Source organism: Rhinatrema bivittatum, chromosome 6 (assembly GCF_901001135.1).
Source record: "Rhinatrema bivittatum chromosome 6, aRhiBiv1.1, whole genome shotgun sequence".
NCBI classification, from domain to species: domain Eukaryota; kingdom Metazoa; phylum Chordata; class Amphibia; order Gymnophiona; family Rhinatrematidae; genus Rhinatrema; species Rhinatrema bivittatum.
The window spans coordinates 350,132,754-350,159,689 of record NC_042620.1 but is presented as its reverse complement, the minus strand read 5'-3'; the positions used below and the strand labels follow the sequence as shown (position 1 = coordinate 350,159,689).

General features: G+C 43.3%; 1 protein-coding gene across 1 annotated transcript; it reads left to right on the top strand.

Moving 5' to 3' along the window:
- Nucleotides 1–2,143: 2,143 nt before the first annotated feature.
- Nucleotides 2,144–26,176, top strand: BRS3 (bombesin receptor subtype 3). Its single transcript, XM_029607993.1, has 6 exons — nt 2,144–2,231; nt 2,850–2,925; nt 10,530–10,881; nt 24,907–24,978; nt 25,165–25,263; nt 25,848–26,176. The coding sequence occupies exons 1-6, from the start codon at nt 2,144–2,146 to the stop codon at nt 25,992–25,994; spliced, it is 834 nt and encodes a 277-aa protein (XP_029463853.1). The 3' UTR covers nt 25,995–26,176.
- Nucleotides 26,177–26,936: the final 760 nt, after the last annotated feature.

Below are 26,936 nucleotides of genomic sequence, written 5' to 3'. Positions count from 1 at the left end.
CTTTCCTCTTGGATCTAAGCGATGTCATTATTCTAAGAGGCAAGGCACATCAGTTTACTTCAAAATTATGCACGCAGATATGAAGAAAGAATGTGGCTAGGTATTCATTCTAAATCTTTGCAATTGATAAGGAGTTCCATTTTATGAAAACGTACATCACTTATAGACCCGCTTGTCGCAGAAGAAGGAAGTAAAATGCTTCTAAGTGTTATCGTTTAGTCATTTGTGCAAGTGCAGGTTTACTGCTTTAATGCAGTTTGATTACAGGTGTTTACGTGGTTTCAACAGACAAAGGCGCTCTCTTAACTGAAATCCTGTTGCAGTCATCCATCCCTTTCCAGACTAAAACATATATCAAAATACAGCATAGCTTTTAACCCCTTAAGCCTTATGGAAGTTATAGGCAAAACAAAAACCACCCCAGAGGCCAGTTTGCTCATACAATTTTGAAATGATGCATCTTTTACTCATGTGCAGCCTGAATCTTCCTTCGGACAATATGAATGCAAAAATTAGGTCCAGGAATGAAAACCAAGTACCTCACCAAGGCACCACGCAGTGCTGCCAGTGTGCCATCCCACTTGCTAAGCTTGTCTGAGGGCAATTTTCAAAGTAATTGACTTGGGTAAAAAGCATTTTCCCCTTCGTTAAATGGCTGTCTGACCATTGCCCTCTGTGATAGAATGATCCTGTTTCTTCCTTTAAACCTATGGGGAGCCCCGCGACTGGCTTTGTTCACCTATGGCCGCCTTTCTGCAGCCAGAGCAGGCCCGGGCTCTCTGGCAGTGGCAGGGAGCCACTGCCATCACAAGCCTCCTCTTCCTGGGGCTCCTCCTGCCTCCCCTGCTTCCTCCGCAGCTGGGACACCGCCGACTTCCTTACACCCAGGATGTTCTCCTAGACATGCGCACGCACTTCCTGCCTATTCTTAAAGGGCCCGCGGCAGGAAAGTGCTGCCAGCCCATCCTGATGACATCGCTCCTCCAGCCTTATTTAAGGCTGCATCCTGCCCTCAACAGATGCCTTGGCAACAGGTCTCCTTGCTTCCTGTGACTGCTGTGTTATCCTGAGTTCCTGAGTTCCTTCCTTGCTCCTGCCTTCTCTCCTCTTCTGCTTGAATTGGGCATCCAAATGGCAGATGAAATTTAATGTGGATAAGTGCAAGGTGATGCATATAGGGAAAAATAACCCATGCTATAATTACACAATGTTGGGTTCCACATTAGGTGCTACAACCCAAGAAAGAGATCTAGGTGTCATAGTGGATATCACATTGAAATCGTCGGTTCAGTGTGCTGCGGCAGTCAAAAAAGCAAACAGAATGTTGGGAATTATTAGAAAAGGAATGATGAATAAAACGGAAAATGTCATAATGCCTCTGTATCGCTCCATGGTGAGACCACACCTTGAATACTGTGTACAATTCTGGTCGCCGCATCTCAAAAAAGATATAATTGCGATGGAGAAGGTACAGAGAATGGCTACGAAAATGATAAGGGAAATGGAACAACGCCCCTATGAGGAAAGACTAAAGAGGTTAGGCCTTTTCAGCTTGGAGAAGAGACGACTGAGGGGGGATATGATAGAGGTGTTTAAAATCATGAGAGGTCTAGAACGGGTAGATGTGAATCGGTTATTTACTCTTTCGGATAGTAGAAAGACTAGGGGACACTCCATGAAGTTAGCATGGGGCACATTTAAAACTAATCGGAGAAAGTTCTTTTTTACTCAACGCACAATTAAACTCTGGAATTTGTTGCCAGAGAATGTGGTTCGTGCAGTTAGTATAGCTGTGTTTAAAAAAGGATTGGATAAGTTCTTGGAGGAGAAGTCCATTACCTGCTATTAAGTTCACTTACAGAATAGCCACTGCCATTAGCAATGGTTACATGGAATAGACTTAGTTTTTGGGTACTTGCCAGGTTCTTATGACCTGGATTGGCCACTGTTGGAAACAGGATGCTGGGCTTGATGGACCCTTGGTCTGACCCAGTATGGCATTTTCTTATGTTCTTATGTTCTTGACATTGGCTTTGACTTCAGACTGGGCACTGACTATGAGCTATGCCGTCTGCATCAACCTTTTGCCTGGACACACTATGAGCTTTGCCGTCTGCTACAACCTTTTGCCTGGACACTGACTATGAGCTACGCCGCATGCTACAACCTAAGCATTGACACCGACTACGTACTGCACAACCCTCAGACTTCCATCTTTGCAGAGGCCCCACGTAAGTCCATCCGGTCCCGGTACCCAAGGGCTCGACCTGAGGGGAAAGCGGGCTGATAGTGGTGAAGCCCCAGCAGGGTCTCTGCTATTCTCCTGCTTCGCCTGCCGACAGAGGGGACCTGTGGGGCTCCTCTCCACAGGTGGTAACGACTCCTCCACGGCCCAACAGTTTCCCAATGCCATGGACCCAGTGGAGGCACTCGCCTTACAGACTATTCCGGGCCTGGCCAGAAGATCCTGGAGCAACAAAATGTCTTGGAAGCACTCGTGGCTTCCATGAAACATCTTAATACTTGTCTTGATTTCACCATCCCAGCAGGCTCTTCGATCCCTCCTCTCCGGGTTACACAGTCTCTACACCCACTACGCACCCCATCATACCACTTCTGGCTCCACCACACTATTCCAGGGACCCCCAACTCTGTCAGGGTTTTTTGAACCAGTGCAACATGCATTTCTGCCTCCAGTCTGCACTGTTCCCTGATGATGCTACCAAGACCATATATATCCTCTTGCTTTTGGATGACAAGGCCTTAGCCTGGGCCTTTCCCTTGTGGGAACACTCGGATCCCATCTTATGGGACCTACAAAGCTTCTCCAAACTTTATTAATAAAACAGGTAAACAGAATCTTTTTGTGAATAAGCTGGAGGAAACAGCAACCAAAGCAGACTGGATCACAGAAAATAAAGACAGGTAAAAAAAGGATTATTCTGCAGGGCTAGGGTAGATTAGCTGCTGAAGCAAACAGGGTGAGGAAAAACACCCAGGTTTCCCTGCTTTCAAGTCAGAGGTTAACCCTTTAGAGTCAGCTCAAGCATTTAACGTGCAGGACAATCACCAGTTGGCAGTATAACAAAGAAACAAAGAAATCTATGCAGAGTAAAAGCATGAACAACAATAGCATTAGAAAATAGGAAAACAGAAAAGGCTGCAATGGAAGTAGGACACTGTGAAAGCAGGACAATGGTAAACAAATAGGAAAACACCTGTGGAAACAGGACAAACACCAAAATGGTTCTTATGCAAATTCACCAGAATGAGACTTCTTATAACCAGAAGAAACTGCTTGAAGACCAGACAGACAGACTGACAGCCAGACAGACTGTGGTGTTGGCCTGCAACCCACTGCAGGCCAGGAGTAGGAAAGAAAGCTTCCTTTCCTTCCAAACTCCAACTCCTTGCTCCTTCATAAAACATACAAAATAACCCCCCTATAGTGGTCATTCTAACACAGAGCTGTGGTCAAACCAAAAGAGCACTTCCCAATACAGAATATCCAAACAAAAGGTACAGTCCTGTTGCTACTCACTTTACCTAACATAAGCCCTTATTTGAGAGGTCTAATTATTTAGTAGGATTACAGAAGGTCCCTACAGCAAGGTAGTGCCAGATTTAAGGTTTGGGCAATAACTGACAAAAAAAAAAAGTGAAAAAAGTCAATTCGCTTGCACAATTTTGAAACACAACAGTTTTTGCCCAAGGATTTAATCAACTGCTATTTCAAGAAGAGAAACATTTGACAGAAAACTCATACAAGCTAAAACTTGGTCATAAAGTAATGTGGAACATTTGCCCAGTTCTTAAATTCTGTGATTATTTGCATATTTATGTGTTTACAAGATTCACAATACATGGCTATGATGGGCTTGGGACCAATTAGGATGTGTTTTGGTGTCTACTCTTTCTTTTTTTTCTTACGAGTGCGCTGAATTTGCAGCCATGCCATTATTAAAGATAAAATGAAGAACCCTTGCAATTCTCTTTAATTATCCAATGTTACCCAAGAGAAAAAAAATCCTACTTGAGAAATAATAGCATAAAGAAATTCCCTTACCTTAGCTCATCGCTGATAAACCAATAAAAATATATCTCCACCTCCCACACTGCTCAGTGCATGAGTTTCTGCAGACATGGTTCGAGATTCAGGAGTCAGAAAGAAATTAGTTACTGCCTGAAGTGCAGCAAGACATTTTTTATTGCCTCAAACGCATTCAATTTTAAAGGAATCTTACTTGCTGTAGGTTACTGGATGTGAAAATTATTAACTATTTTGGGGCCAGGAAGAAGAAGCATTAAGACTTGTGGCTCTCCCCCCTCCTTTTTTTTTTTTTCAAGAAAATGTCTCAAGACGGTTTTCTTTCATCTAACCAGACTTTCTTACCGGCTGCAAATGGCATCACACAACTAAGCCCCAGCGGTGGCCATGCTCCCAGTGGGGATCAGGAAGGGGCTGAAGACTCCTCGCCTGGAGCAGAAATAGTGACTACAATTTCGGTCACATACTCCATGATCATTTCAGTCGGTCTCCTTGGAAACGCAATACTCATCAAAGTGTTTTTCAAGGTGAAATCCATGCAAACTGTTCCTAACATTTTCATAGCCAGTCTGGCTTTAGGGGACCTGCTTCTGTTGTTAACATGTGTGCCAGTGGATGCCACACGCTACATTGTGGATAGCTGGCTGTTTGGAAGAACTGGCTGCAAGTTGATCTCTTTCATTCAGTTGACTTCAGTTGGAGTATCGGTATTCACTTTAACCGTCCTCAGCGCTGACAGGTGGGCTTTACCAATATATATTTCTGAGAAACAGAAATCGTATATCCTTGAATGTGACAAGGATTTTGCCGCTGTGCCATTCTATACAACTGTTGTTTTTTCTTTTATAAGCTTGCAAGAACTGCTTGATTTCTTTTGCTATTATCTGACCCTATTAATTTTGATAGCAAAAAATTAAATGTTGCCAAATTAATGAAGCAGATGACCCAGAACGGGAAACAAATTAGTGCATCTGCTGTGCTCTGCCCTTCCTGCAGGGCTATATTTGTAGGCAGTTTGCATCAAGGGGATTAATCTCATGAGAAGCACAATCTCATTTTTTGGAAGCCCCTGCTAACGATATTGGGCTACCAATATCTTCTTAAGGACTATAGGTTTCATTAATTATTTTGTGTGTGTCTATATGCACAGACACGCATATTTTTCCTTGCTTAAATGGGATCTAATCTGCCCAAACTTCTTAGGTATTTTTGTGCAAACTTATAGAAGAATATTGGCTGGCAGTATAGATTTCCAATATTTCTTTTGTTCCACATTTTTAGTTTTTAATATTGCCAACTCTCCAAAGCAGCATTGTAAATACTGCACAAATCAAAGGTTTCTTTAGTTTAGGAACGTCTGTTGTCTAATATACAGAGAAACAAATGTTCCTGTTATGATTATTTTGATGCAATTAAATTACTTTTGTGAACAAGTTTCTATAAATACTATTGTCACTCTGATTGATGGACATATTTTATATTCTTGGTAACGAGCGCATTACCTTAAAAAGCACTAGGTCGCAGTTTAAGACTATGACAGCTTATTATCATCGAGAATGATTAGAAAAACAGAAAGATTATCTTTACATAATGTGTTGCTGCAGTAAACCTCTTGTTTTCTGCCTTTTGAATGATGCTCTTGTGTTGCTAAGCCTCAGAAGCACCACACAATCAGGAGATGCTGCAGAGCATTTAGAAAATAAAACCTAGTAAACAGTTTTTAGGAAAAAAACCCCTCTGCCAGCAGACCTTGAGTTTCCACTGATATTTTTTCACACAACCAATATTGTTTTGGCAGGTATCAAAATGTTAAGCAATTTGATTAGGAAAAACAAAAAAACTGATGTGTCTAGAGAAATGTTAATAACAGATATAATCTTTATTGTCTGTTTTGCAAGGCGCTTTCATTAATCAGGATTTATGTGAAGGTTTGAGTTTGTGGACTCTGGATGAAAAAGAACTTAAAACTGAACATTATGAAGGTACTCATCCAGTGCCTCATTCTGTATCGACATATCTCACCCTGGGGCCGATGCAAAAAGATACAATGCAGAATTTAACCCTCAGTTGTGCGCACTATGGGACCGATGAAATACAGTCTGCAGCGGCTAGCACATGGTTTAACACACAATTGGACATGTGTTTATAACCCCCAATGCTATATGGGTATTAGTGCGTCCAAAACACGCGTCCAAATCACTGCATAGCTAATAGAGCTTGTTACATGTAAATTCCATGTAGATGAGGCTATTAGCTAATCCTCTCAATGCAAAAACATTTCCCATGCAACTAATGTACCCATTGCAATGCAGAAAATTATATGCCACTCTGGGGCTGGCGTAAAGATATGCCACTCTCAAGGGCACATTGAAAAAAAGAAAAATCCTGCTTTCTCTGATTCCTCCAAATAATATTGTAGTGATACTAAGTAGGAAGAACCAAATAAAGCAGATTTAGTTTAAAAAAAAAGATTTTGAAAAAAAATTCTGGACGCCCAATATTCACACACAAGATACACAGATGGGCCATGTATTTTGTGCATGTCTATGCTGGTAGCAAGAGAAAATGGATGCTTGTAGATTGAGTATCCATTTTCCGAACCTACTTTACAGCCACCTTTCCTGTGCATCTGATGCTGAGAAGGCCCTAGGAACGCACAAAACCTCCCTAGAACCTCCTGTTTTGCACGATTCCTAATTTAAATATTGGATCGTGTGCCCAAGAGAGGTGGCTGGGCATGTATTAGGAAAACGGGCGCTCAATACTGAGCACCTGTTTTCTGCACACAAATATTGCATCAGCCCCAACGTGCATACAACATTGTGCATTTAAGTTAGTGCATGGTAATTCCATGCTACTGATGGTATTACCCTGCCCCTATCCCAATGCAGAGGTGTGGCACTTGTTTCCTTAGTGCTGGAAACTTAACTCCTAGTCCATGCTGGAGTAACGTTTCCAAGGCTGGTGTCTCTCAACAGCAGAAGCTGGTGATCTGGTGCCGGAATCTGTAGTTGGGATTTTATGCATAGAAAACATGCTTTCTGCACAAAAAAAATGTTTTCATGCATAAAATATGATTTATGCGTACAAAAAATGCTTTCTGCAATGACATTTTTTTGTGCACATAAATCATATTTTCTGCACATAAGGATTTTTTTCTATATAAATCTTAAGAACATAAGAACATAAGAAAATGCCATACTGGGTCAGACCAAGGGTCCATCAAGCCTAGCATCCTGTTTCCAACAGTGGCCAATCCAGGCCATAAGAACCTGGCAAGTACCCAAAAACTAAGTCTATTCCATGTTACCATTGGTAATGGCAGTGGCTATTCTCTAAGGGGTAGATCTTTAAAAAATACGCGATCGCGTACTTTTGTTCGCACACCAGGCGCGAACAAAAGTACGCTGGATTTTATAAGATACGCGCGTATCTTATAAAATCCGGGGTCGGCGCGTGCAAGGGGGTGCACATTTGTGCAACCTGCGCGCGCCGAGCCCAGCGTGCGCTGCCTGTTCCCTCCGAGGCCGCTCCGATTTCGGAGCGGCCTCGGAGGGAACTTTCCTTCGCCCTCCCCCCACCTTCCCCTCCCTTCCCCTACCTAACCCACCCCCCGGCCCTATCTAAACCCCCCCCCCCCTAAATTTGCGCGCGCCGGCCGGCAGCCCCGCTCCATCCTCCGGTCCCGGGGGCTGGTCCAGAGGCCTCGACCACGCCCCTGGGCCAGCGCCACGCCCCCGGGCCCACCCCCAATACGCCCTGCCACGCCCCCTCCCGCCCCTTTTCGAAAGCCCCGGGACTTACGCGCGTCCCGGGGCTTTAAGCGCGCCGGCGGCCTATGCAAAATAGGTGCGCTGGTGCGCGCAGGCCTTTTAAAATCTGCCCCTAAGTGAATTTAATAGCAGGTAATGGACTTCTCCTCCAAGAACTTATCCAATCCTTTTTTAAACACAGCTATACTAACTGCACTAACCACATTCTCTGACAACGAATTCCAGAGTTTAATTGTGCGTTGAGTAAAAAAGAGCTTTCTCCAATTAGTTTTAAATGTGCCGCATGCTAACTTCATGGAGTGCCCCCTAGTCTTTCTACTATCCGAAAGAGTAAATAACCGATTCACATCTACCCGTTCTAGACCTCTCATGATTTTAAACATCTCTATCATATCCCCCCTCAGTCATCTCTTCTCCAAGCTGAACAGCCCTAACCTCTTCAGCCTTTCCTCATAGGGGAGCTGTTCCATCCCCTTTATCATTTTGGTTGCCTTTCTCTGTACCTTCTCCATCGCAACTATATCTTTTTTGAGATGCAGCGACCAGAATTGTACACAGTATTCAAGGTGCGGTCTCACCATGGAGCGATACAGAGGCATTATGACATTTTCCGTTTTACTCACCATTCCCTTTCTAATAATTCCCAACATTCTGTTTGCTTTTTTGACTGCCGCAGCACACTGAACCGACGCTTTCAATGTCTTATCCACTATGACGCCTAGATCTCTTTCTTAGGTTGTAGCACCTAATATGGAACCCAACATTGTGTAATTATAGCATGGGTTATTTTTCCCTATATGCATCACCTTGCACTTATCCACATTAAATTTCATCTACCATTTGGATGCCCAATTTTCCAGTCTCACAAGGTCTTCCTGCAATTTATCACAATCTGCTTGTGATTTAACTACTCTGAACAATTTTGTGTCATCTGCAAATTTGATTATCTCACTCGTCTTATGTATGGAAAATATGATTTGTGCACATCATGTTTTCTGCACATAAACTTGTTTTTCCATGCACTAAGCCTTTTCTGTGCACACATTTTCTGATATGTGTGTACTTTTAAACTCCTGATGTGTTAGCATACCATTAGCTTACTGCTTTGGGAGTTTAAAAAGTTCACTTGTGCATTAGGAGACTGCCCGCTGAATTTCATTGCACAGTTTTAACGCTCAGCTTTTTTATTGGCTCTCCTATTTCCAGACGAAGAGCTAGTTATTAAAAAGATTTGGGGATTGGTCCCACAGCCAGGACCAGCTCTAGGCAAATAGTGGTGCCCTGGTGGGAGGCTCACCTTTTGAAGAAGGTGTGTGCGTAGAGGGGGAAGTGGGGTTTCCTCCAAAAATGCAGGCTCACAAGGGGCCAGCTGAGTGGCAGCATCCTGATAGATGGAAAGCTGCCTGGAAATAGAAAGCATCCCTTGTGTTGCCTATCCCTAAGGCCAGGACCAGCCCACCCACCCACTCATCTATCCAACCAACCACCCCTCACTCCCAGCCAGTCAACTCTGCCCCCATTCTCCAAACTAGCCAGACATTCTTCTTCCTCATCCTCCAGCCAGCCAACTGCCCCCCCCCCCCATTCCTAGCTGCCCACTCCCCTCAGCTGCTTAGTCACTAAGTTGCAATATCCCATTAAACATAGGGCCACTCAGACATTGCAGGCATTCCTTAAATTGCCCACCCTTAGGACCAGTCCATAATCCTCCCCCGAAATATAATTTAACTCACCACCTTCCCCCCCCCCCCACACACTCCTTAACCAGCTGCTCCCATCCCCAGCCAGCTAGCTGCTCTCCACTCCTAGCCAACTGCTTCTCAGCCCTCCAGCCAGGCACCCTCCCAACCCCCCAGCCAGTCAGTTGTCCTCTTCACTTCCTAGCCAGCTGCCTCCACCCCACAGCCAGTTTCCCAACCAGCTACCCCTAAATCCAGGCAGTCTGCCAGTTTGTCAGTCCCTTCCCTTCCCCCACCTTGCTCCAGTACTTCCTCACTCCTGCTGCCTCCATGCCCCCCAGATCAGCTATTCTCTTCTGGTACAATGTGGCTCTCAGCAAATTTGAATTGTGTGGGGCCCAAACTCCAATGCTGTTCACAAGCTTGCAATCTCATAAGAACAGTGCGAGAATCTGGGCATCTTGCGACTCAAACTCACTGGGAGCTGCATGGAGCCACTAGACAACTCTTCTGGAGGCAGCGTTTGCAATAAGTGAGAAATGCGATTCAGGGAACTGGCACAAAGATTTGGGGCATGGGCCCCATATACCAGTGCCCAGCAACATCCTTGCTTATCTCTGTGGCAAAAAAAAAAAAAGTAAATTATAAACCAGGGCTAAGGACAGCAGATTTTTCTCAGATTCTGAAGGAGGCAATGTTAGAAGCTGAACATTAAACACTGTGCAAACCAAAATTCAGTGCAATCCATTTATTCAAAAGTACCCGTCGCATATGACAATTACTATAAATAAATAAATAAATAAATAAATAAATAAATAAGCAAGAACATAGTGCAAAACTGATGCTTTAAAAGGAATTTTAAAAATGGAATAATACAGTATCATCCAGTCAATATTCTCCAACTGACAAAAGGAGTAAAAATGCAGAGTGTAGGTGAGAGAGGATTTTTTTTATCAGGAATATATTAGTTGTGTCAGAAGATAATGTAATTGTGCATGTTGTAATACTGTGCTCTCGGGTTTTCTCTAGGTACAGAGCCATAGTGAAGCCCCTGGAGCTTCAGAGCTCAGATGCAGTTTTGAAGACGTGTGGCAAAGCAAGTTGTGTCTGGATCATCTCAATGCTCTTAGCTGTCCCAGAGGCTGTTTTTTCAGATTTGTACTTATTCTTTAGTCCTGATAAAAACACAACCTTTGAAGCCTGCGCCCCTTACCCTGTCTCTGAAAAGATTCTGCAGGAGATCCATTCTCTCATGTGCTTTTCAGTGTTCTACATCATCCCATTGACTGTTATATCAGTCTATTATTTCCTCATCGCTAGAACCTTATTTAGAAGTACATTCAACATGCCAGCTGAAGAGCAAGCTCATGCCCGGAAACAGGTACAGTACCTTCAGGAGTAGAGAAAAACACAAATGCTTGCAAGACATATGGACTGTCTTTATTCTGAATCTGCATGATAAACCCTATGTAAAATTCTTTGCTGAGACAAAAATGATCCACATATCCAAAACTTATGCTTAAAGGAATATTATCTTTGTTTTCTGATAACAGTACAACTTCTAGATCTGATCAGATCCCTACATTGCTACACTAACTTATTTTATCATATATGATTAAAATTAAGTTTAAAATTGTATTCCAGTATTAGTTGCTTTACCTAATAAATAGCCTCCCATATTACTATGCTGAAAGAACTTTGGCAGTAGGAAGAAATGTTGTGAAGACCATTGCTCAAGAACTTCTTCTCCAACCTAGCTTCCAGATCAAAGGTTCTACAGCAGGGTTAGGCAAAGTTTTTTTTAAATTTGGGGGCCACATCATTGGCTCTCATCTGTATCAGGGGCCAGGGGGAGGTGTCGGGGAGACCTTGTAGAGTATGTGTTTGTCAGATACATTTCTCTCTCTCTTTCATGCTTTCTCTCACTCTCACATGCTCTCTTCTTCTCTCTATCACTCACACATATTCTTTTCCTCTCTCACTCATTCATGCCCTCTCTCTCACTCACACACAGTCTTTCTTCCTCTCTCTCTCATTCTCACACACACAGTCCCTCTCTCATTCTCAGTCAGTTTGGGCCTACTCCAGCCACCAACAGGATGGGCTGTGCTAGCAGCCCTGGGACATCTTCCACTCTTTGACTGCTGTGAAATGGACTACACCAACAGCCCCAGGGCCTCTTTTACTCTTCAGCTGCTGGCAGGATGGCTTTTCAGGTAGCCCCATGGGGCCTTTTTCCCTGTGCCAGAGCCATCCTCAATCTACCTGATATATAACATTGGGCTATTAATGATGATGCATGCAGGCAGATTGAGAATGGCATTGGTGGATCGGAGACATGGGAGCTCAGGATACAGATAGGTGGGTCTCAAAAATATAGTGATGGGCTGGTTCCAGCTCACAGGTTATAGTTTGACTACCCCGTTCTACAGTATTTCTGGAGTTTTTAAGGTAAAATGAAGATGGCAGAGAAAGAGCAATTGGCTCAACCAGTTTGCCCGGGTTTCTTCTTCTCTGGTTCTTTACCATTTTAAGTAGAGCTTCACATACTTAACATGAGCTGACCCCATGTCACTTACCCAGACTCTCTACCCTTTTCCTACCTCTGCCATCAAGCATGTTTATGTAGCAGCTCTCTCAGATAATATAGGTAAGCAGAAGAAAGAAATCAATCTGTACCAATGAGAAAAGGCAGACAGAGTGGGGGCTGCAGGTTACTTTATAGCAGCTGGGAGAGATGAATCTTGCACCTGTTCCTCCTCTTCCCTTTCTTATTAGGCCCCTCTTTTTCCACTCTGTTCCTTGTAACAAAGTACCATAGACAGAAATGTAGGCTTTTTTACTGGTAACATATAACTGAATTCAGGTATTAACAGGAGTGTGGGGGATAATGGAGCATAAAACAGCAAAAAGAAACAGCAGTAGGAAACAAACACTGAAATGAAATGCACAAATATGAATGTCTGTAATATAGCATACTAATTATGTCATGCAACCAAATAAAGTTGTAAATCTTTAGGAAACAGCAGCTCGTACTTAACTACTGGGTACCCAGGAAATTAATGCACTTTATAGTTACAGTCACTGTCTGCGCACAAAAAAATAAAACAAACTTGTGGGGCCAAACTGTTCTAAGAAGGCAAGTAGCAGAAATTGGAGAGGTGATGGTATGGTAGTTATTTATAGAGACTCATCGTCCATCTTATTAACCCCTCACAAGTTAGGGGCGGGGAGCAAAAGTTTAGTACTTATTTATGGTCCCTGGGTAAAATGGGGCGTCATTAGGCAAACTGTTAAATTTCTGTTCATCATTGACTAAATGATCAATTGTTACTGTTACTTGGAGAGTTTAATATTCAAGTTGACACTATGGATAATTTTTCACAGGAATTTTTAATGCTGACTTCAACACTTGGTTATCCCAGATAGTTAACTGTCCAACCCATCGTGCGGGGCATATTTTAGATTTGGTTCTTCTTCCTACGGTATTCCTAGATGCAAAGGTTGTCTTGAATTTATGTCTAACAGAGGTCCCTTGGTCAGATCATCTGTTAATGTCCCTTTGTTTTAGAAATGTTTCATCTTTAGTAATTAGAAGGACATCTAACTTTATACATCAGTCTCGAGGAGAAATTGATTTAGTTAAATTTACATCCAGATGGGATGAGATTAAATAAAAGTTAGTGGGTAGCTCTTCAGATATCTTGGCAAGCTCCTTATGGGAGCTATTAGCCAAGGTAATTAATGATGTGGCACCTATGGAGACTATTAAATGCTATGAAGTAAGCATCGAGTTCCTTGTTCATGACGTCTAGTCCAATTAAAAGAAAGATGAGAAGTACAGAACGGCTTTGGAAAAAACGTCCTAGTTTAGATAAAACCTATAAAATAAGGCAGATTTTATGCAGCAAAAGAGTGAACATTTTACAACACAGTTGGAGGCTTCTTTGAATCACCCAAGTGAATTATTCTGGTTCCCCAGAAAACTCTATGGGCAATATGGTTAATTGTGCTAAAATGGTACAATTTTGGGAAGAGAAAATTTTGCGAATTGTCTCTACTACTGTGACAGGATCTCAAGATGCCATGTGCCCAGATTTTGGGGCCTTCAAGTCTGCTAAATAGTCTTCTTTTGAATTTGCAGCATCTTCAGAGATCGAATTAGCAGTATCAGGCTTGACTAGGTCCTGTAGTCCTAAAGATCCATGTCCTTTTTGGATATTACACCTTTTGAGAGACTCTTTTGTAGCTGTGTTGGCTAAATTAGTTAATCTCTCATTAAGCAAGGGGTACTTTCCAGATTGCTTTAAAAAGACAGTAATTTACCCTATATTAAAAGGACAAGGGGCTGGATCATACTAACCCAGTAAACTATCATCCATCTCTGTTCTCCCCTCTATAGGCAAGATTATTGGGAAGATAGTTTTGAATCAGCTGACCCTCTTCCTAGAAGATAACTATATATTACATCCATATCAGAGTGATTTTGGACGAGGCCATAGCTCTGAGACTGTGTTAACTTCTATAGCAGATTTTGTGCTTCGGGAGTCGGATAAGAGTCATCAGGTAGTGGCAGTCTTTTTAGGAGTGTCTGCTGCTTTTGATTCGATCTCACATTCTATTTTATTAACTAGACTCATGGATATTGGGATTGGGGGAAAGGTGGTGGAATGGTTTACCTCATTCTTGAAAAGCCACTATATCAAGTGAGAGTGGACCAGGATGTCAGATTGGCTGCCACTGTGATGGGGTGTTCCACAACGATCTTTTCTGTCAGTAATGTTGTTTAATATCTACCTCCTACAATTATGTGCATTATTACAGGAGATGAAAGTTTTCTTTCATTTTTATGCAGACGATTTACAGCTGCTGTTTACTGTAACAGTTTACAAGAGATTATTGTCTCTGAAGGGGGAAGAGAAATAGCCTAGTGGTTACAGCAGTGGACTATGAACCAGGAGACCAGGGTTCAAGTTCTGCTGTCACTCCTTGTGACCTTGGGTAAGTCACTTTACCCTCCATTGCCTCAGGTACAAAAACAGATTGTAAGCCCTCTAGGGATAGAGAAATACCTACAGTACCTGAATGTAAACCGGTGTGATATCTCAATTGAGATCAAATGTCAGTATATAATAAAAATAAATAAATACTTATAGAAACATAGAAACATAGAAACATAGAAATGACGGCAGAAGAAGACCAAATGGCCCATCCAGTCTGCCCAGCAAGCTTCCCCCACCTCCTCTCCCATACTTATCTGTTTCTCTTAGCTCTTGGTTCTAATTCCCTTCCACCCCCGCCATTAATGTAGAGAGCGGTGATGGAGCTGCATCCAAGTGAAATATCTAGCTTGATTAGTTAGAGGTAGTAGGGGTAGTAACCACCGCAATAAGCAAGCCACACCCATGCTTATTTGTTTTTACCCAGATTATGTTATACAGCCCTTATTGGTTGTTTATCTTCTCCCCTGCCGTTGAAGCAGGGAGCTATGCTGGATATGCGTGAGGTATCAGTTTTTTTCTTCTCCCCTGCCGTTGAAGCAGAGAGCTATGCTGGATATGCATCGAAAGTGAAGTATCAGGCACATTTGGTTTGGGGTAGTAACCGCCGTAACAAGCCAGCTACTCCCCGCTTTGTGAGTGTGAATCCTTTTTTCTTCTCCCCTGCCGTTGAAGTTATGCTGGATATGCGTAACCGCCGTAACAAGCCAGCTACTCCCCGCTTTGTGAGTGCGAACCCTTTTTTCTTCTCCCCTGCCGTTTAAGCAGAGAGCTCTGCTGGATGTGTGAAGTAACAGTTTTTCTTTTCCCCTGCTGTTGAAGCAGAGAACTATGCTGGATATGCATTGAAAGTGAAGTATAAGAATGGAGTGATCAAGCTAGTTGAAAGGCATCAGGAATAGAGGAAGGTGGAGGTAGTAATTTGGATATTTGGTTTGGGGTAGTAACCGCCGTAACAAGCCAGCTACTCCCGTCTTTGTGAGTGCAAATCCTTTTTTACACATTTCCTCTTGCTGTTGAAGCTTAGAGTGATGTTGGAGTCACAGTAACCATGTGTATGTTTATTGAATAAGGGTATTGTCTCCAGGCAGTAGCCATCATTCTGGCGAGTCACCCACTCTTCATTGGCGGCCTCTTGACTTTATGGATCCACAGTGTTTATCCCACGCCCCTTTGAAGTCCTTCACAGTTCTGGTCTTCACCACTTCCTCCGGAAGAGCATTCCAGGCATCCACCACCCTCTCCGTGAAGAAATACTTCCTGACATTGGTTCTGAATCTTCCTCCCTGGAGCTTCAAATCGTGACCCCTGGTTCTGCTGATTTTTTTCTTATGGTAAAGGTTTGTTGTTGCCTTTGGATCATTAAAACCTTTCAAGTATCTGAAAGTCTGTATCATATCACCTCTGCTCCTCCTTTCCTCCAGGGTGTACATATTTAGATTCTTCAATCTCTCCTCGTACGTCATGCGATGAAGATCCTCCACCTTCCTGGTCGCCCTTCTCTGTACCGCTTCCATCTTGTCTTTGTCTTTTTGTAGATACGGTCTCCAGAACTGAACACAGTACTCCAGGTGAGGCCTCACCAAGGACCTGTACAAGGGAATAATCACTTCCCTTTTCTTACTCGATATTCCTCTCTCTATGCAGCCCAGCATTCTTCTGGCTTTTGCTATCACCTTGTCGCATTGTTTCGCAGACTTCATATCATTAGACACTATCACCCCAAGGTCCCTCTCCTGCTCCGTGCACTTCAGCCTTTCCCCCCCCCCCATCGAATACAGTTCATTCGGATTTCTGCTCCCCATATGCATGACTTTGCACTTCTTGGCATTGAATCTCAGCTGCCATATCTTCGACCACTCTTCCAGTTTCCTTAGATCCCGTCTCATTCTCTCCACGCCTTCCGGCGTGTCCACTCTGTTGCAGATCTTAGTGTCATCCGCAAAAAGACAAACCTTACCTTCTATCCCGTCCGCAATGTCGCTCACAAAGATATTGAACAGGACCGGTCCCAACACCGATCCTTGCGGTACACCACTTAAAACCGCTCTCTCTTCAGAGAAGGTTCCGTTTACCATCACACATTGTCTTCTGTCCGTCAACCAATTTGCAATCCAGGTCACCACCTTGTCACTCACTCCCAAGCTTCTCGTTTTATTCACCAGTCTCCTGTGCGGAACCGTATCAAAAGCTTTGCTGAAATCCAAGTATATGACATCGAGCGCTCTTCCTTGGTCCAATTCCTTGGTTACCCAGTCAAAAAAGTCAATCAGATTTGTCTGACAGGATCTTCCCCTGGTGAATCCATGTTGCCTCTGGTCCATCAATTCTCCAGACTGTAGATAGTTCACTATTCTCTCTTTCAGCAGAGACTCCATTACTTTTCCCACCACCGAAGTGAGGCTAACCGGCCTCACTTCAGTGTAACTGTTTTACAATGGATGAATCAGAATGGCCTATTGGTTAATGGTAAAAAAAAACCCCAGAATTGATACCATTTGCACACGTTACAGAGTTAAACCCTCCTAATTTTCAAGTTGAAGGGGTTATGATTATGGCAGTCGAGTCAACCTGAGATTTGGGGGTATTGTAAGATACTAGTTTTACATTGCGCCCCCAGCTCCAGGCTGTTGTGAAAAAAAGATTTGAGGTGTCTTCGGAGATTAAAATATGTACTTTACATGAACGATTTCAGGCTTTTGTGTCATCCTATTTAGATTACTACAATGCCCTTTAAGTAGGACTTCCAAAATGTTATATACGGGCAATGCAGATAATGATGAACATTGCAGCTCAATTGATCGTTGGCTGCTCCATGTCTGCCCACATTTCCCCAGTTTTAAAAGAGTTACATTGGCTTCCTATTGAGTCATAGATTTGATTTTAAAATGTTAACACTTGTACATCCAGATTTTATATGCTGAATGTCCATGATATATGAAGGTGTTGCTACAGTTGTACTGCCCACAACAATCTCTGCATTCTGCTAATCAACAGTTATTAATGATCCCTGGGGTCAAAGAGGTGCACTTACAGCAAAACTCACATCATGCTTTTTTCAGGTAGCACAGTATTATGGAATTCTATTCCTTTAGAGATATGACTGGTTACTGATTACCATTTTAGGAAAAAATTGAAAACCTTTCTTTTTAATATGGCTTTTAATTGATATGTTGTGGATGTTATGAGCTTTATTTAAATGTATGTGATGTTTGTTATTAATTACAAGATTATAAGATTGTTACTTATAAGAATGTTATTGTTATGACTGTCGGCAGCGGCCAACCCAACTCATATCATGTCATGCCTGGCTCTCCACTCTGGGTAAACTCGCAGCTGTGGCCAGCCACTACCGCTGCATTCCTCCTGGCTCTCCGTGCCCCACTTGGTGGCTGGGACGCCACCAACCGACATTCCGACTCCGGGCCTCCCTAGGCGCGCGCCTCCCTTTAAAGGCCCAATGGCGGGAACTCCAGGGTCGTCCCCGGCTGATGACATCACAAGCCTGAGATATTTAAGCACCTCCTTTGGCCTACGCTAACCGACTTGGCAATGAGTTCCCTGAGCTCCTCTGTTGTTTGTTCCTGTTCTCTAGACCTGCGGTTCCTGCCTTGGATGCCTACTCTCGGACTGCGGACTCTGGCTCTGGGTACCTGCTCCTCGGGGTAGCCTCGGCGTTACTACACCAGAGATCCTGTCTCCACTCTTCCCCGCTCCTCGGGGTAGCCTCAGCGTTGCTACACCAGAGATCCTGCCTCTATGCTTCCCCGTTCCTCGAGGTAGCCTCAACGTCGTATACCAGAGATCTTGTCTCCACGCTTCCCCGCTCCTCGGGGCAGCCTCAGCATTACCTCATGAGCGGTCCTGGCACTGCGGTCCCCGTTCCTCGGGGCCTGCCCTGCATGCTCCAGCATTGGAGATCCTTCCTCTGGTATATGCTCTCACCAGACCTGCCCAGCACTGCAATATCATTGAACTGACTCTCTCTGTCCTTGCTCCTCAGGGCACCCCACAGTACAGCTACAGTGCAGGTGCCTGCGATCACATGGCTGTGACTCAGGCAGTGCTTTTACACCTCTTCTCTCCTGGACCACAGCCATGGTCCTATTGCCTTTGTTTCCAGTCAACCTCGCCTCCCAATGGTGGGGACCTGTGGGGCCCAACCCCACAGGTAGCGTCAACTCCCACCTCTGGCCAAGGGTCCATGAAACCTACAAAACCTAACAGTTATGATCTGCTTTGAACATTGTTTGGTAAAGAATTGCGGAATATAAATATACATAAATAAAATGAGAAGCTTAGGAGTGGGTGCCGAGGTGGTGGCCTGTATTGCAAACCGTTTGATGGACAGAAGACAATGTGTGATGGTAAATGGAACCTACTCTGAAAAGAGAGCGGTGTTAAGCGGAGTGCCACAAGGATCGGTGTTGGGACTGGTCCTGTTCAATATCTATATGAGCGACATAGCGGATGAGATAGAAGGTAAGGTTTGTCTTTTTGCGGATGACACTAAGATCTGCAACAGAGTGGACACGCCAGAAGGAGTGGAGAGAATGAGACGGGATTTAAGAAAGCTGGAAGAGTGGTCGAAGATATGGCAGCTGAGATTTAATGCCAAGAAGTGCAGAGTCATGCATATGAGGTGTGGTAAACCGAATGAACTGTATTCGATGGGGGGTGAAAGACTGATGGGCACGGAGCAGGAGAGAGACCTTGGGGTGATTGTGTCTAACGATCTGAAGTTGAGGAAACAATGTGACAAGGCGATAGGTAAAGCCAGAAGAATGCTGGGCTGCATAGAGAGAGGAATATCGAGTAAGAAAAGGGAAGTGATTATCCCCTTGTACAGGTCCCTGGTGAGGCCTCACCTGGAGTACTGTGCTCAGTTCTGGAGACCGTATCTCCGAAGGGACCAGGACAGGTTGGCAGGTGGTCCAGAGAAGGGTGACCAAAAAGGTGGATGGTCTTCATCGAATGACTTATGAGGAGAGATTGAAGAATCTAAATATGTACACCCTGGATGATATAAGAACATAAGAAATTACCATGCTGGGTCAGACCAAGGGTCCATCAAGCCCAGCATCCTGTTCCAACAGAGGCCAAAACCAGGCCACAAGAACCTGGCAATTACCCAAACACTAAGAAGATCCCATGCTACTGATGCAATTAATAGCAGTGGCTATTCCCTAAGTAAAATTGATTAGCCATTAATGGACTTCTCCTCCAAGAACTTATCCAAACCTTTTTTGAACCCAGCTACACTAACTGCACTAACCACATCCTCTGGCAACAAATTCCAGAGCTTTATTGTGCGTTGAGTGAAAAAGAATTTTCTCCGATTAGTCTTAAATGTGTTACTTGCTAACTTCATGGAATGCCCCCTAGTCCTTCTATTATTCGAAAGTGTAAATAACCGAGTCACATCTACTCGTTCAAGACCTCTCATGATCTTAAAGACCTCTATCATATCCCCCCTCAGCCGTCTCTTATCCAAGCTGAACAGCCCTAACCTCTTCAGCCTTTCCTCATAGGGAGCTGTTCCATCCCCTTTATCATTTTGGTTGCCCTTCTCTGTATCTTCTCCATCGCAACTATATCTTTTTTGAAATGCGGCAACCAGAATTGTAGACAGTATTCAAGGTGCGGTCTGCCCATGGAGCGATACAGAGGCATTATGACATTTTACGTTCTATTAACCATTTCCTTCCTAATAATTCTTAACATTCTATTTGCATTTTTGACTGCTGCAGCACACTGAGCCAACGATTTTAGAGTATTATCCCCTATGATGCCTAGATCTTTTTCCTGGGTGATAGCTCCTAATATGGAACCTAACATCATGTAACTACAGCAAGGGTTATTTTTCCCTATATGCAACACCTTGCACTTGTCCACATTAAATTTCATCTGCCATTTGGATGCCCAATCTTCCAGTCTTGCAAGGTCCTCCTGTAATGTATCACAATCTGCTTGTGATTTAACTACTCTGAATAATTTTGTATGATACAGACTTTCAGATACTTGAAGGGTTTTAATGATCCAAAGACAACGACAAATCAGCAGAACCAGAGGTCACGACTTGAAGTTCCAGGGAGGAAGACTCAGAACCAATGTCAGGAAGTACTTCTTCAAGGAGAGGGTGGTGGATGCCTGGAACGCCCTTCCGGAGGAAGTGGTGAAGACCAAAACTGTGAAGGACTTCAAAGGGGCATGGGATAAACACTGTAGATCCATAAAGTCTAGAGGATGTGAATGAAGAGAGGGTGGCTTGCGGGAATGATGGCTACTACCTGGAGATAATACCCTTATTCAATAAACATACACACGGTTAATGCAACTCCAACATTGCTCTATGCTTCAACGGCAAGAGGAAATGTGGGAAAAAAATGGATTTGCATTCACAAAAAAGCAGGGAGTAGCTTGCTTTTTATGGAGGTTACTACCCCAAACCAAATAAGCCTGATACTTCACTTTCAATGCATATCCAACGTAGCTCTCTGCTTATCCAGCATAGCTCTTTGCTTCAACGGCAGGGGGGAATGAATGAAAAGATGATTTATATTCAGACAACAACCAACAAGGTCTGAATTACATAGTCTGGGTAAACAAATAAGCATGGATGTAGCTTGCTTGTTACGGCGGTTACTACCTTGCATCAATTAAGCCTGATACTTCACTTCAATGCATATTCAGCGTGGCTCTTTGCTTCAACGGCAGGGGGGAATGAATGAAAAGATGATTTATATTCAGACAACAACCAACAAGGTCTGAATTACATAGTCTGGGTAAACAAATAAGCATGGGTGTAGCTTGCTTGTTACGGCAGTTACTACCTTGAATCAATTAAGCCTGATACTTCACGTCAATGCATATTCAGCATGGCTCTCTGCTTCAACGGCAGGGGGAATGAAGAAAAGTGGATTTATATTCAGACAACAACTAACAATGAATTGCACAAGCTGGGTAAATGGATAAGCATGGGAGTAGCATGCTTATTGAGGCGGTTTCTACCCCTAACCAATCAAGCTAGATACTTCACTTAGATGCAGCTCCAGCACTGCTCTCTACATTAATGGCGGGGGTGGAAGGGAATTGGAACCAAAAGGTTACTAAGGGCCAAAGAGTAATGGCCCTTTGTAAGTTAAGTATGAGTAAGTTAAGTATGAGAAAAAAACAAGTCTGAAAGCTTGCTGGGCAGACTGGATGGGCCGTTTGGTCTTCTCCTGCCATCATTTCTATGTTTCTATAAATAAATAAATCCAGATGAATACTGCAGGTTAAAATAGTGTTTATTTCACTGAAGCACAATTTATCTCCAGTTCCCCTTTATTTTTTAAGCAACACCCCTTTTTTGCAAGGAAAGGGGGGAAAAAAGAAACATAGGCTTGAAATAACTCTTGTTCCTTGCAGTTCCCCTGTTATGGGGACTTTGTCACCAACACCCTGACTTTCAGCTGTGCTGCTAAAAGGCTGTAATGACAACAGGTCTGAAATGTTCTAAGCTTTGGTGGGTTCTCCACAGCTGCACAGCTCTCCTTACTGCACCCCAGAAAAAACCTGGGCAAAAGAACAAAATGCACCCTTTTTTCCCCCTCTGGTTTTATTCCCAATAAGTGCAACAGTCTCTCTTTTGCTTGGCAACTCTCATAGGCTCACTAGGGTCAAGTGGTCTTCTCTCTCTGTAAGTTGTCAGGTTAACCATGTAGCTGCTGGCTCTACAGCAGAGGCATAAACTTCATCCTGTGTCTAACATACAGACAGCTTTTTTGGCACCTCTCTTCTCACAGCTGGGGGACACTAGTGGGCTTGGCAGTGGTTAAAGTCCCTCTGGAATCTCTGAGATACAATCTTAAAAGATACAGTCTTAAAAGATACAGTCTTAAAAGTTGTCCCAATGTGGGATGTCATCAAAATGTAAGCTGGGGGGTGGGGGGGTGGAACCTGCCACATTTAACTTCTGCCTTGGTGCTAGCCTCCACCACCATCTCTGCTGGTAGGCTATTCCAGTTCTCTGTTTAAAGGTCTATATGAGCAATGTATGAATATGGGTTTGTGTGCACATAATTTTTTCCTCACAAGTGGGTTTAATAACAATTTCCATACAGCCTTTATTAGAATGCTCATTTAACAGCTTCCATGAAATATTACACATATTTCTAGGAAGCATTACATAAAATTAATCCAAGACCACCTAAACCAGAAACATGAGGTCATTTAGTGTCTTTTTAAATAAAAGAGGATTCAAGTAATAAACAAAATACAAATCAGGTGTGCATTTCAAGCACAGTTTATTCTCATTGTTTATCCACATGGGAAAGGTTTCTACAAGTGACAATGGTGTTTCCCTCCATTTCCATCATGTATTGATAACATTTTAGAAAAATATATAACCACTATACTGTGTGGGCAGGTGGTGTCCCAGGCTTTGTCCCAGACAAGATCAGAGACTTTTTCAGGTTAGTTTAAAACAGCAGCTATATTACCCATACACTTTTATGGCCAGCACAATAACAAATAGGGACGTGGATCGGGTTCGTCTGGCAGCAGGAAAATATCGTGTTCCCGTGGATTGGCATTTTTTTTTAGTAAAAAATGTTACTTAACGGTTTAAAAGTAAAATTTGAGGAAGTGTTCGTTAGCTAGAGGTATCGTTCTGCGTCCCTATTGGCTGTCTCCACCTTAGTGCACACTAAGCCACGCATGCTTGGTGCTGTTCCCCGCGGCCATTTTGCTACTTCAACGCGCAGCAGAGCAGCCAGAGACTACCGGATAGCATGCACAGACTGAAAGAGAGTTGGACAAGATACAGAGACTCTCCTCTGGACAGAGACTGCAGACTCAGAGTGCATTACCATTGCCTGCTCTTTAAATTTAACCACTGTAAGTATAATAAATAATAAGTACTAGTATTAGAAGCTTTTTGTTTAGTTTTTCTATAGTATGTTAATGTTTTGAAGCTCAGGTCACAAATTTCTTTATTAAATGTTTTGTTTCACTAAAGTAGTATAAATATTAAATGAAGAGAAGTACTTAATTTCATTTTATGTAAAGTTTCTTTAGTTTAATACACAAAGTACTTCATTTTATTTTATGCTACTGTAGTGAAAAAAAAGAAGTTTAACACAGGAACTGCAAACTTGGGCACAGTTTTCTCACCAATTTTATCTGCATGGCCCATCTGAACTTCTGAACAGACAGCTGTCCTTCAGGGACTGCCTGGCCCTTCACCCCCCCCCCTCCTCTCTCCCATATACCAGCCAGTGAATGGTGTTGGGGGGGGGGGAGGGATGTGAAGGGTGAGACATCCCCTGCATTCAGGTCTGATTTTCTGAAGAGAGCTGTCCTTCAGAGACAGGGACTGCCTGGCCCTTCACCCCCCTCCCCTCTCCCATATACCAGCCAGCAAATTCTGTGGGTGTGGAGGGTGGGGAGGGATGTGAAGGGTGAGACAGCCCCTGCATTCAGGTCTGATTTTCTGAAGAGACCTGTCCTTCAGAGACAGGGACTGCTTGGCCCTTCACCCCCCCCTCTCCCCTCTCCCATATACCAGCCAGTGAATGGTGTGGGTGTGTGGGGGGGGGGAGGGATGTGAAGGGTGAGACAGCCCCTGCATTCAGGTCTGATTTTCTGAAGAGACCTGTCCTTCAGAGACAGGGACTGCTTGGCCCTTCACCCCCCCCCTCCCCTCTCCCATATACCAGCCAGTGAATGGTGTGGGTGTGTGTGGGGGGGGGGGGGGGAGGGATGTGAAGGGTGAGACAGCCCCTGCATTCAGGTCTGATTTTCTGAAGAGAGCTGTCCTTCAGAGACAGGGACTGCTTGGCCCTTCACCCCTCCTTCTCCCATATACCAGCCAGTGAATGGTGTGGTGTGGTGTGTGTGTGGGGGGGGGGATGAGAAGGGTGGGACACTTCAGCCCTTTGCAGTACTACTAATTTAAAATACATATATTTTAGAAGAACTGAAATAGTAGTAGTGTCCTTCAGAGTCAGGGACTGCTTGGCCCTTCACCCCTCCCTTCTCCCATATACCAGCCAGTGAATGGTGTGGGGGGGGGGGGGAGGGATGTGAAGGGTGAGACAGCCCCTGCATTCAGGTCTGATTTTCTGAAGAGAGCTGTCCTTCAGAGACAGGGACTGCTTGGCCCTTCATCCCCCCCCCCCCCTACTAGAAAAGAAAGAAAGTTATCTGTGGTATTATTATTAATATTTATATTTATCGTTTTGAAATGGTGGTATTTCGGATTTTGAATGCCACATTGAAAGATTATCTAAGTAATAGTTTATTACTGACATTTCTATACTGCATAAAAAAATACCCTAGTAGTTCAAGGCAAAACTTGGACATGCTGTTTGTAATTAAATTAATCAATGTTATTCTTTTTCCTTTATCTCTCTAATTCTCAGGTCGTCACCAACGACTTCATGAGGGTGAGTGGCTCGAGGAAGTCCGCAGTACCCTGTCCCGTCCCTTGCCTGGTAGGTTGTTTTCAGAATACTACACAAGTACACACATATTATTCAATTGATTGTAATGGAATTTGTGTTTAATGTTTTTTTATTATAAATTATTATTATAACAGTGAATGAATGCTTGTGTCTGATCCCATTCCTGTTTTTAAAATTGTAACTGTTGTTCTCTGAATTTTGAACTGTCTTCTACAGAACCACACAGAAGCAGGGATGAGGCGGGGCTTCCTGGGCCCAGCCGCAGCTGCCACCAGCAGAGGAGGACGGAGCCAACAGCCGCAGCCAGTTGGCCAGGTAATATTATTAGATAATTGAGCCCTGACCAACGTGCTGCAAATGCGAATGGGGGGGGGGGGGGGTGAGAGTGAGGGAAGGGGGTATCAGTCAGTGAGAGGGGAGGGAGGCAGTGGGAGAAAGAGGGTGAGTGAGGAAGAAGAAGTGTAGAAGAGTGCCGTGTCCAAAAACGAACTGAAAATTTTTTTTTTTTAATGTAGCCCATTTTCACGGGCTTAACGGCTTGTATTATGGGCCACAGGGCCAGTAAGTAAGGAGTAGTGTCTACTGTCTAGTATGTCTGAGGATGAAAAACAAAATTATTGTTTGTGATCAGTCAGTTATAGAGGGTGGGATAGATGTATGTTATATTATATATGATATATAATATTATCTAATTATCTAGAATCATATCCCTCCACTCTCCCTCTCTGATGTTGTAGAATATAGACTCATTTTTCTAAAACCCTGTAATTTAGTAAACTAAGGGGTTGATTTTATTTTAATATTTAAACTTGCTAGCGCGCGTACAATATTTGCTTATTTATTTCACATATATGTATTGTTCTATATCTTATGTTGAATTTTTTTACATTTCTTTACAGGGCAAGAAGAGGCAGCCACAGCCAGTGCCACTGCCAGAGAAAGAACTGCGGCAGCCACAGCCGGGCCCAGCACCACTGCTGCTTTACTCCCTGCAGGATCTCCTCCAAGCTGTGTATGCACTGCGCATGCACAGTTTGGCATGCTGAAGGAGATCCTGCAGGGAGTAAACAGCCTCAGGGCTAATTTTGATGCTCATTGCAAGGATGTGGAGAGGAGGCTGTCAGCCATGGAGGAGGCCATTCAGGAGCTGAGGGTACAGGTATCACTATCTTCTCCTCACGAGATGCCTCGTGAGGAGGAGATGCCAGTGCCCTCTGCTCCAGAGCAGGATCCTCCTCCTGGGTTGCCATCCTCCTCTCCACATGACCCTTTGCAATGAGCATCAAAATTAGCCCTGAGGGAGGTACTAAACCCCATGGGGTTTTTTTTATTGTAATGTTTTGTTATTGTAATGTTATATTATATTTTTATAAAAAATATTATTTATTTTAGTTATATTTTTTTAGTCTGAATAAAATATATTTCATTTGAGAAATATTAGTGGACTCAATTATTCTAATGTGACAACTGTCCTGTGCTTGATTACGTTCATAAATGTCTTTCTGTATTTATATTATTTTACTACTGTACTATATATTATTTAAACAAGTTATTGAACTTATTCTTCATTATTATTATTAGTAAATGAAGTAGTATGGTACTAAATTTACAGAGAACAGATATGTACGTAATCGTATTATATATAATCCAACAAATTTTAGTGTTTTTAAATTTAGTATGGCACTCAGTCATACACATTCAGAAATAAAAATTCAGTCTGATTGAATTAGCACAAGTTGTATACTTGTGAGCAGTAGCGCCAAGGTCAAGGCGTCAACCATGGCTACTGACCTTTCACACATCTTTCAAATGGGCCAATGCAATATTGTGCAGTGCACTCAATCTATTGGAACAAGTACAAAGCATGACCAAGGCAGTAATTTAAAGCAGCAAATGTAATGTTTGTGTGATACTAAAGTAGGATAAGAGAAAGCAGAATCTTAAAAATAAAATCCTTCAGAAATACAAAACTGCTGGGGGCTCAGTTT

Coding starts and splice junctions, on each gene's coding strand:
- BRS3 (XM_029607993.1), top strand. CDS start 2,144: ATGAGCTACGCCGCATGCTACAACCTAAGCATTGACACCGACTACGTA. Junction 2,232..2,849: donor CATCTTTGCAGAGGCCCCAC/GTAAGTCCATCC, acceptor TTAATAAAACAG/GTAAACAGAATCTTTTTGTG. Junction 10,882..24,906: donor AAGCTCATGCCCGGAAACAG/GTACAGTACCTT, acceptor TCTAATTCTCAG/GTCGTCACCAACGACTTCAT.